The 10,834-nt window shown below is 59.4% G+C and overlaps 4 protein-coding genes across 4 annotated transcripts; 2 read left to right on the forward strand and 2 right to left on the reverse strand.

The window, feature by feature from the left end:
• Positions 1-1,804: 1,804 nt before the first annotated feature.
• On the forward strand, positions 1,805-4,104 carry CMQ_5642 (uncharacterized protein; the record flags this gene model as incomplete). The annotated part of the gene is made up of 2 exons (XM_014313229.1): positions 1,805-3,394; positions 3,496-4,104. 2 exons carry the CDS (start codon positions 1,805-1,807, stop codon positions 4,102-4,104), a joined length of 2,199 nt encoding a protein of 732 aa, XP_014168704.1.
• A 339-nt stretch (positions 4,105-4,443) lies between these two features.
• CMQ_5536 (ATP synthase subunit) lies at positions 4,444-5,232 on the reverse strand (the record flags this gene model as incomplete). The annotated part of the gene is made up of 2 exons (XM_014313123.1): positions 4,444-5,106; positions 5,200-5,232. The coding sequence occupies 2 exons, from the start codon at positions 5,230-5,232 to the stop codon at positions 4,444-4,446; spliced, it is 696 nt and encodes a 231-aa protein (XP_014168598.1).
• A 1,056-nt stretch (positions 5,233-6,288) lies between these two features.
• CMQ_5723 (duf803 domain containing protein) lies at positions 6,289-8,112 on the forward strand (the record flags this gene model as incomplete). Its single annotated transcript, XM_014313310.1, has 1 exon — positions 6,289-8,112. One exon carries the CDS (start codon positions 6,289-6,291, stop codon positions 8,110-8,112), a length of 1,824 nt encoding a protein of 607 aa, XP_014168785.1.
• A 665-nt stretch (positions 8,113-8,777) lies between these two features.
• CMQ_5794 (tetraspanin) lies at positions 8,778-10,128 on the reverse strand (the record flags this gene model as incomplete). Its single annotated transcript, XM_014313381.1, has 3 exons — positions 8,778-9,286; positions 9,337-9,579; positions 9,978-10,128. 3 exons carry the CDS (start codon positions 10,126-10,128, stop codon positions 8,778-8,780), a joined length of 903 nt encoding a protein of 300 aa, XP_014168856.1.
• Between the last annotated feature and the right edge of the window lie 706 nt (positions 10,129-10,834).

Here is a 10,834-nt window from a genome sequence, read left to right on the forward strand (position 1 = left end):
TGTTGTATCTTAGTAACGTACTTCCCGTAGTGTCGGGTTTTGACGTGTCCGATAGCTCCGCCACCGACAGCACGATGTTGAGCTAAGATACGTGCGACGTACGTCGTAGTCAGATACTCCTTGGAGGAATGCTGCTGCTGCTGCTTCTGCTGGCGTGTCGTCCAGCGGTCGTGTTCATCCTCGCAGAGCCTCTAGCATACTACGTCGTATGTATTCTTCTTGCAACCAGGGGTCAGGCAGGGGCAAGCCGCGTTTTGCAGGTGCTGGCCTTGTGGTCCTTAATCCCTTTCATGCTCTCTCCTGCTGTCTGTCCGGTCCGTTCTTAATCTGGCCCGCACATCTCGAAGGAGTCCGTTCGGTCGCAACAGGATTCCGCAGACGGCGCACCCACGGATGCAATTTCGAGATGCACCCGAACTCGTGGAGTGTGCAGTAACAAAACCCACAATCTAGACGGCGTTGGTCCTGTTCTGGAAGAGCAGAGTTCGTACGACGACGGGTACAGGTATCTTATTACTCCGTACATAGTATGTATTGCCCCCCCTGCGAAACCCTATCGGCAGCACTAGCTGGTCCCCCCCGTAGCATTGCAGTTGCGGCCGACCTCTCGTAAATAATTCCATGCTAGTCCAAGCAGGCGATGGGGCTATTATTACGAGCAGCGCTATTCCCGAGCCCGAATACACAGTTATGCAGATATGGCCGCGCTTTGTCAGCAGCTAGTCGTGCCATTCAGAGCGCTGCCAAGACCGGCTTGTCTAGTTTTTGCCGAAACGACGCCAGATTGTCGCTGTTCCGTCAAGCAGAACCATGATAAGAATATAAGATACTTAAGATACTATGTACTCCGTATAATATTCTGTATTACCTGCTCTGCCAGAACACAGGCTGCGTAACAATACACAGCAGCGACACGTGGCCACCTGGACATTGCTTGGACCCAAAACGTTACGCCAAGTCGGGATTCGTTCTAAACGGAAATTATCCTGCTCGGCACTTTGTAAAGCAATTACGGAGCGCCTTACACCGTACTCCGTAAAAACTGCTCTGTACTCCGTACGGAGTAGCAGCATTCTTGCTCCGGCTCTCGTTTCGGCCGTCTGCATAATTTGTTCGGACAAAGCCTGGCTCGGCTGTACAGCCGGCGACAGGCGACAGCAGCTGCTCACGCAATCCCACCGTCCTCTTGTCCTGTTGGTAGACACAGCTTGTGTACGACGTAGCATGGGCCATGTCCTGTGACCTGGCAGCCCAGAGAGGAAGGATCAGAGGGGTTTCGCGAAACGGCACCTGGCTCTATTTTGGGTCTCGTATTACGCGCCGTAAGACGCGACGCTTATCTTATCGCAGCTGCCCCTTCCCTCCATCTGTCCCCCCCCACTAAAAAAGAGTGTCGCAAGGGTATCGCGACTTTTTGTGACGACAGTTTGGCTTCGACTTCCATCTCCTCTGCAGTATGGGCGCCACAGCACGCCTCCCACACAAATTTTCACGTCCCCGTTCTTGCACGCGGGCGGTCCAGTCGACCACCCATCACGAAATCCTCTGTGCCCCGCGATGAGCCTCTCCCTGCAGACGACAGCATAGCCGCTCGCCCCCGGTATTCAGCCTCGTCCTGAAGCCCTGAAGCCTCGCTCCGAGGACGGAGCCGGCCCCCGCCCAGAATCGAGAGATCCGGGTGGAGCCGTTCTGTGCCTGCCAGGTGCCTGCATAGGGTGCTGCCTGGGCGCGCTGCTCTTCGCGGCTCCGCCACCCAATCCCCGTCTCTACTCTTTGCTCCTGCGATTCCGGTCAGCGACAAACGATGTCGAAGAACAACAGCCTCCTCAACTACTGGTCGGCCGTGCCTGCGCCGGAAGCAAGAACCACAGGGAGCGGCAAGGTCTCCAAGCCAGCAAGCGCCGCATCGGCCTCACCGAACAACCATCCCTTACCGCTCCCACGCGCGGCTACTCCTCCCACAAATGCGGTGGTCATCAGCTCGGGCTCTCCGTCCTCGCAGTCCAGCTCCGACGACTCCTTTCCTCCCTCGCCTATCCGGATCGCCTGGCAAGCCTCGTCGCCGCCTCCACAACCAGCCTTGATTCGATCCGGCACTGCCGGTGGATCTTCACAGGCACGCCGCTCCGACAGCGTTGTGCGAGATTCGGATGACGACGACGATTGCGATGACGGCGACGACAACGACAATGACAACGACAATGCCGAGTCTCTGCAGGCGGCCGTGCGCTTCGGCCAGCCGCTCTCGTCGTCATGCGTCTCCAGCTACTACTCCAGCATCGTCGTGGCAAGATCAGCAGCAAAAACGGCAGCAATGCCGCCATCCTATCCATCTTCCGACTCCTCGTCCACACCGCCACATACCAAGCGTCGTGCCAACACGCTCCTCTCATCCCCACTTGCCCTGCGCCGGATCAAGCAGGTCCGCGTCGCCAGGCTGCCCGATCCTCCGAAGCACAAGTTCGACATGAAGGCTCTGTTGCGCCATGCCGAGCAAGACGATGCTACCGAGGCCGCCGTACAACGTGTCTCTGCCGCCTTTGCCGGGCCGGGAAGCCAGCAAGACGGCACCTCGACGGGCGACGGCACTGCTAACAAATCGGCATCCGCAATAGCGCCATCCGGCAAGCTGTCCACGTTCATGATCGACAGCTTCATCAGCCTGAGCGGCGAAGAAGCAGGCTTGGGGCTGGAAAGCAGCGACCCGCTGGCATCGATGAACAAAGACCGACTCCGGCGGGCGTTTGATCGCACCGGCGTGGCCGCGGTGTCGGAGCAGTGGTACTTTTTCAAGGAGCATTTCGTCCCATCGCCGGTCAAGAAACGGCCGTTTCCGCAAAAGGCTGCCAAGGACCGCTGGACAATGCTGAAAGACGCCACGATGCGATACGACTGCTTCAGCACAGGTCTCGTGCGCTATGCCATGGAGGCGGCCGACGCGCCTCGGCTGCCTGACGAGCTCTTTCTCTGGATCCTCGACGAAGCGAGCACGGAGACGCTGCCGTCTCTCCGGGACGAGTACGCCGGAATCCTGTGTCGCTGTCCGGAGCAGGTTCGCCGCTTTGTCGACGCTGAGCGGTTACTGCTCCTCTTCCAGAAGCTCGGCCCGCGTTGGGAGAGTATCGATCTCACGGCCCGGCTGGAGCTGGTGCCGGCCATCAGTCGTCCGTATCCTGGCCGCGACTGGACTCCGCTGCGCTCGCTGCTGACTCTGGTAGCGACACTGGCAGCAGAGGGCGCCCTGTCCCTCGATGCGGTGCGGTGTGCCAGCAAGATCCTGCTTCGACTCGGCATCGACCGGCTCATAGAAGAGAGCCTGGAGCTGCTGCAGACCTACCAGGATGCCATGCGCAAGCTTGTCTTGCGGGTTTCGGCGTCTGAGTGGGTTGATTATGTAAGATTCTAATTTTCTTGTTCTTTTTCTTTTCTCTCTCTTTCTCTTTCTCTTTCTTTCTCTCAATCCTGCTCTCCTGTCAATACTCACACTCCCTCCAGTGCTACGATGTCGGTCTGTCGCTATACAACAGCGTCCAGAAGCCGTCCCTGCGGTGGCAGGTGTTAGTTTGTCTGCCCACGGACCTGCCGGCCTGTCACGAGTTGCGACGTCGGCTCACGGCCGTCTTCCTGTTTGACGACGCAGAGAGGGCGCGACAGGATCCTCGGCGGACGGCAGCGGCCGGCCAAGGAGGGCTGGCCCGCCTCGCCATGCGCGACGACCTGGTGGTGACGGCCGACACAAACTACGCAGACCTGGTGGCATTGGTCAACATGCTCGACGTGTATGTGGACGATGCGGGCGGGGAGGCCGTGGACGGCCACACGGCTGCGGCCGAGTTCGACGCCGACGTGGACGAGCTCGCACGGAGGCTTCAGGCCATTGGGCGGGGCATCGAGGCAACGAGCGGAGGACACATGTCGCGGCTCGAGAGCAAGACGGCGCTGGACCGGGTGCAGATCCGGCTGACGCACGCAGTGCGGACGAGGAGACCAGGCCGGAGGAACATCTTTGGCCCTGCAGGGTCGGGCGGCGGAGACGCATCGCAGTCCCGGCAGAAGGACATCCGCAGCTTCTTCCAGCAGCAGCTGGCCAAGAAGAAAACGTGAGGACGGGGATGCAGCTTCGGAGTGGGCATCTGTAAATGATAATGATCCAAGCATACTCGACGCAGACAACGGTTCAACGACAGAGAGGGACAGAAAGCGGGCTTTGTAGATTTTATACAACAGTTAAACGGGGAAAGAGGCGCGGGCAAAGCAGAGCATGAAAAGCAAACAAACACCCGACTCGAGCGAGGCAGGGAGCGCCGCCATCCGTCAGCGGCCAGCCCGTCCAATCCAGTTCGTCCATGATCCGAGTCCATGCGTAAGAGGAAGGAAAGGGAAAGCAAAAAAAAAAAACGAAAAAAAACGACATAAAAAACAGGCAAACAACAAGAAGTGCTCTCAGTCGAAGAACTTGCGGTTCTCGTTCTTGCCAAAGAGGGCCTCGCGCATAGCCGGCAGGGCGTCGTGTTCGAGCAGCTTGAGCCGGGTCTCGAGGGTGTTGTCGATCTCGATCTTGCCGTTGCCGCCGACGACGGAGACGCCGCCAGCGCTGCCAGCCGGCAGCGGGTTGGCCTCGTCGATGGTGAGGGTGAGGGCAGAGCCGGTCTGCTTCTCGAACTCGGCGGTCACGTCGGCAAAGACGCCACGGACGGCGTCGGCGTCGGCCTCGCGGGCACGCACCTGGAGGGCCGGCTCCTGCATGGCGTAGGCGCCCTCGAGGACGAGCTGGACGAGCACGGCGCGGTAGCGGGCAGCATCGGCGGTGGCGTCGGCGGCCAGTCGGGCACGCGCGGTCTCGAACAGGTCGTCGAGCAGCTGCTGGCGGGCGCCCAAGACGCGCAGACGGGTCTTGTTGGTTACGGTCGAGCGGGTGATCTGCTGGGACAGGGCGGCCTGCTTGAACTTTTTCGCGTACGTGGCGTCGATGGCGTCGGTCTCCTGGCGCACCAGCTTGGACTTCTCAATGGCAAACTCCTCGTTGGCCTTGATCTCGATCTCGCGTGCCTTCTCGGTGGCCTCCTGCTGGATAAAGGCCGTCATCTTACGGAGTTCCTGGCCGACCTGCGACGCTGTTAGCAGTGGTAAAATGGCAGAGGAAGGCCAGACACGGGAGCAGGCGTGCCAATGAAGCAGTGCGGGACAATGGCAACCTACCTGGTCGTCGGACAGAGCGTGAACCTGCGACATCGTGGCGGATTGGATGGGAACAAAGTCCAACACTTCTGAGATGGAAGGTTGCGTTGGACGAATGGCACGACAGAAGCCCAATCAGACACGTCAAAGCTTCACGCAGTGCTCGGCAGAAGATGCAGAGGATGAGGGCAGTCGACGGAATGGATGCCTAGGTGGTGATCCAGGAAAGCTTGCTATCAAATGGCGCTTCTCAATTGTTGCTCCCCGCTAGAAGCTACCCGGAAGCGTCACGTGCTGCACAGCCACAGCGGTGCCGACAGTGACAGTGTGCGTCAGCCCCCCCATCACGGAGCTGGCGGGTCGCGCATCTTCGGGTGGAGACTTGGCAGTGGACACTCCCTGTGTTCCTGAGCGTCTGCCTGCTTGACCGCTCGTTTTGCTGTGCTCCGGCAGCCATTCCTGCTGTCACGCAACCCTGCCATTTCGTCTCTCTCTCTCTGGATCGCGCTTTCCCCCACAACCAGTCGGCCACGGGAAGCCCTAGTCTACGGAGTACTCGCAGCCCTCGCTGCTGCTGCTGGCCCTCTCTCATCATCTCTCTCTCTCCTCACACCGAGTCTCGTCCGATCCTCCACTCCCGCCGGCCAGCCTATCGCAGCCATCCACGCGATCGACGGCCTGCTGATAGGCCGACTGCTGGCGACCTGTCCGACATTGCTGATCGGCAAGCTGCGACCTATACTCTGTTACTCTCTTCCGGCTCGATCCAGCGAAGCCATTGCAGCAGCACATAAGCCGAGACGCGACCGTCAACCAGCGAGCATCCAAAGACGTCGAACTCGAGCAGCAATCGACAATCCTACCACGACCTATCACGGATACCTCTTTGGCTATTAGTCCTTTTTCTCCTACCTCCCCGCTTGTCTCCTGTCAATCTCCTCATTCTCATTCCTCTCTTTCTCCCCTCAACTTCCCTCAACTTCCACCTTCCTCCTTCCTCCTTTCTTCTTCTTCCTCCTCTGACCTGTTCTTCACATCCTCTCTCCCCTTCTTACCTCACCCCCTGCTCATGCTGCTGAAGCGAGAGCACTCCTGCCCGACGCTGGCGCCATGACCTTTCCCCGAGGGCTCTCCCCCGGAGGCAGCATCGCGCTCGGCATCGTGGTTGGCGTGCTGTCGACGAGCGTGCAGAGCCTCGGACTGACGCTACAGCGCAAGTCGCACATCCTCGAAGACGGCAAGGCACCGCACCTGGCTCGACGTCCTCCGCACCGCCGTCGCCGCTGGCAGCTCGGCATGGGTCTCTTCCTGGCCGCCAATCTGCTGGGCAGCTCCGTGCAGATCTCGACTCTACCGCTGCCCGTTCTCTCGACTCTGCAGGCTTCTGGCCTCGTCTTCAACTCCATCTGCGCCACGCTCATCCTCGGCGAGCCCTTCACCCGCTGGTCGCTTTGGGGCACCCTCCTCGTCTGTTCTGGCGCCGTGCTGATCGCCATCTTCGGCGCCATCCCCGAACCTGCCCATAACCTCGCCGAGCTGCTCGCCCTGCTCGTCCGGCCCGCCTTTGTCGCCTGGATGGCTTTCCAGGCCGTCGTCGTTCTCGCTCTCGCCCTCGTCGTCGAGCTCGCCGCCGCTGTCACGCCTCCGCTGCTCGCCCAGACCGCCCGCTTCCGTCTTGGCCGTGGTCTCACCTACGGCGCCATCAGTGGCATCCTCTCTGCTCACGCCCTTCTCGTCGCCAAGTCTGCCGTCGAGCTCGTCGTCCGCACCGTCGCCGACGGCAACAATCAGTTCCGCCACTGGCAGGCCTGGGCCCTCGTCCTCGTCTTCGTCGCCCTCGCCCTCGTTCAGCTCTACTACCTCCATCGCGGCCTTCGCCTCGTCTCCACCTCCATCCTCTATCCCCTCGTCTTCTGTGTCTACAACATCGTCGCCATCCTCGACGGTCTCATCTACTTCCGCCAGACCGATCTCATCGGACCCCTGCGTGGCTGCCTCATCACCATCGGCACTGCTATTCTCCTCTCCGGCGTCTTCGCTCTCTCCTGGCGCCTCGGCACCGAACAACAGCACCAATCCCAACATCAGCACTCGTCTGCTGTCGTCGCCCAGACCGCCGGCGACAACGACGACGAGGCCGGCGAGGACGCCCTCCTTCTCGGCTCGTCCGACATTGCCATAATCGAGGCTGACAACGGCGATGAGGCCGACGAGACCCAGGGCTTGCTGCACAAGAAGTACGTCTCGTCCTACCACACCTTTGCCTGCACCACAGTCCATCACGTCGTGGGAGACTCTGGCGTCACTGTCGCCGAGACGGCCTCTTTGCTGCCACCATCGCCATCGTCATCGCCATCGCTGCCTGCGCCGGGCTGCTGGCGACCGGTGCCCTCTTCCTTCCCTTCTCTCGGGGCCACCGGCCTGCTGGTCAGCAACACCTCTCCGACATCGCGCTGGATGGAGCGCGCCGAGATATGGGGCGAGCTGGAAGACCAGGCCAGAAGTCCCCGCGTTAGTAGTGGTGGCGGTGGTGCTGTCGGTGCCGGTAACAGGGCAGCAAATCTACGGAGACATCGCAGCAAGACGCTGCCAGACCTTTCGGGTGAGCTGCCAACGCGCTCGCCTATTCATATCGAGCCCGAAGACGATGTTGATGCGGAAGCGCTGGCCGCGTATCACCGGACCCATCGGCGAAGGCGGAAGTCTGCAGGATTTCCTGGCTTTCACCAGCCACGTCGCACCGGCAGCACCGGCGGCCTCCAGGACGCTCTCGGATCCGTCTGGAGGCTCGGCTGGTGGAGCGGCAAGGGGAAGCAGCCCGTGACCGCCATGCCGCCAGTTGCCTCGTCCAGTCCTAGTCTGTCGTCGTCAGCACGAGACGCCGGCGACGAGACAGCGCAGGGACTGCGCCATCATCATGATTCGCCTGTATAAACATTGGAGTTTGGACGGAGGCCGTCTGATCTGTCGGAGTTGATTATTCTTTTTTGGATGTCTTTATACCGGGTCATTACATTACCATGCTAGAACGGAGTTCTATGCTACAGTCAACCTTTCTTTTGTTCTTTCTATAGCAGGTCGGCGTTGTTCAGCTCTGCAGGATATCCCGCCAGCCTCGCCGAGGGGCGCGGATGCAAAGCTTTGAGACGCTTCGCAGAACCGGATGAGTCCTGTCCGCTTACATAAGCGAATACATAGACTAGAGTGTATGATAGGAATTTTGCATTTTATTCGTCACGCTTCGCGTCCCGGTTTCTCACCTAGAGTGCAATGTACTATCATGATATTGTTGCAGCCCTTGCGGAGAAGCCTGGCCCGAAGAAAGGAATATAGAGGGTAATATGAAACTAGTAAAGAGGGACAAGGAGAGGCCCTGGTCAAAGGGAGGGTTGAGCAGCTGCTGCAAATAACCGATAACAAAGACAAAAAAAGCAAAAAAAAAGCGTGGATATACGTGAAGCGGATGAAGTCATCTGGAGACGAAACAGAGCACAGCTGCGCATCGTCTTCTAGCTCCCCGAGTCTGCCAGTCCCACACCCGTGTCATAGTCGTCACACGTCACCCGTCTCAGTCCTGTCGTCGCGATCTCGGTCTCGATCTAAAAGGTACGGCCGAGGCCGTTCTTCTCGTCGATGTAGCGGAAGCGCTCGCGCTCTTTGCGGTCCTTGAGCAGGCAGGCAGTGGCCATGACGAGCAGGGCGCAGATGCCGCACATGCCGAAGACGGCGGTGAAGATCTCGTCGACAAAGGTGTTGCCGAAGCTGCTGATCTGCGAGGCGCAGCCGCGGACGAGGGCAGCGGCAGCCGGGCTGGAGCAGGTGGCGTCGGTGACAAAGGCGGGCGAGGTGCTGTTGAAGTAGCCGCAGCACTGGAATTGGGTCTGCATCAGGTCCTGGACAGCGGCCGTCTGGGCGTTCCACAGCGGCGAGAAGGCCTCCTTGGTGTTGAGCGTGGTGATCCAGATGCGCAGGCCGATGCCAAGACTGAAGAGCGCGGTGAAGGTGACCATGTAGCCGGACAGCTTGAGCCAGCCGCGTGTTGGCAGGGTGACGGCCGGGATGGTGAAGACAAAGGTGATGAAGTAGAAGATGCCGTTGACCACGCCGGCTGGACGGGTTAGTCTGAGGCGAAGAAGGAGCAGAGGAGCGACAACATACCTGTCAGGGGAAAGCGCGTGTACAGCAAGTTCCGGGCAGCCTCGGCGCCGTCGGACGGGGCGTTGTGTAGCGTGTTCTTGACGACGACGGAGAAGCCGAGGAGGATGGAGCCCATGATGATGAACAGGGCGTCGGCCACGACGTAGGCCACAAAGATCTTGTTCGCCATGACGACACTGTAGTCGTCGTCGGGATCGAAAGGGAGCGTGTTGTCAGACGGCCGGCGTCTTTTGGCAGCAGATGCTGTGGGTGGAGGTAGAGAGCGTGTGAGGAGCCGGTGAGAAGTTGGATATCGACCAGCAAGTGTCCAACGGCCGGTCAGCTCGAGAGATGGTGAACAGAGACAGGAGAGGAAGGTGGGCGAAGGCAGGCAGGCTTGTCCGGACAAGGAAAACAGGGACACAGGTGCTTAAGAGGGGGGGTGAGCACAGCTACAAGAGAAGAGAAGGAGATGACGACGACTGCCCAGAATAGAAAGTCCGCCGGGGACGTGAAGCACACCAGTGTGTAATAGTAAAGAAATAAAAATAAAAATAAAACTGGTGATAGGAAAGGGGGGGTGACGAAAAGCGCAGAAAAAAAAGGACGAGAAGAGAGGATGAGAGAAAAAAAAAAAAGGCAACATCCGGTCGAGGACCGACCCCACTTGACGGAGGAGACGCTGGGAAGATCCAGGAGGCCGCGTGCTTTTGGTTGGAGAAGCACATGCTTCTTTTTGCAGACGATGGCCCAGGGCACGGAACCGTGTTCCGTTTTAGGTGTGCGACGGGAAGGATGGGCTGCCAGAGACATCGCCAACGCGGGTGGCACGATGGCACATCACATAGGAGAGCAGCCTATGGGCGTGTTGGCGGTGCGAGCGAGCAGGCCCAAGAGCAGGCTGGGCGTTTCATCTGTGGATCAGGATGGGCCGACACGGCGTGAGGTGGAGGCCAGGGGAACAGCCAGAGCGGCGCTGTAGGTGCAGGCCGAGCCTCACAAACCTTATTGGCAGCGTATTGTGTAAATGGGAGGAGAGTGGCGGTGGGCCATGGTGGTAGAGGCCGGTTGCAATGAAGCATTTGTCTGTCGATTGCTGTTTCTTTGTTTCTATTGCCAATGTTGTCCCTGTGGGCGGTCGAGCCCGTCTGCCACGGTCCAGAGACACTTGCAGACCACCGGCTGCCGCTCTCTCTCTTCCAAACCAGGCCAGGCCATGCCATTCGGCGGCGGCCAAGAAAAGGAGGCCGCAGTCTCGAATCTGCGACGTCAGGAGGCTCAGGAACGGGGTTGTTGTGATGGCCCGCTTTTTTTCGGTCAGCTCCAACGAATCAGGTGCCAGCCGTCCTGTTGGAGCTGAAATTGCACACAAAGGCAACCGTCTTGTGCACGGCTGCACGATAATAAGCCGTTCTTCGTCCTGACAGGGACACTGACAGTTGTCAAACCAAAGGTCGTCCTGACGTAACGCTGTGTCCAAAATAGCAAGCAGAGGCTAAGAAGCCAATCTAACCGGAAA

This window comes from Grosmannia clavigera, assembly GCF_000143105.1.
Source record: "Grosmannia clavigera kw1407 unplaced genomic scaffold GCSC_89, whole genome shotgun sequence".
NCBI lineage: Eukaryota > Fungi > Ascomycota > Sordariomycetes > Ophiostomatales > Ophiostomataceae > Leptographium > Leptographium clavigerum.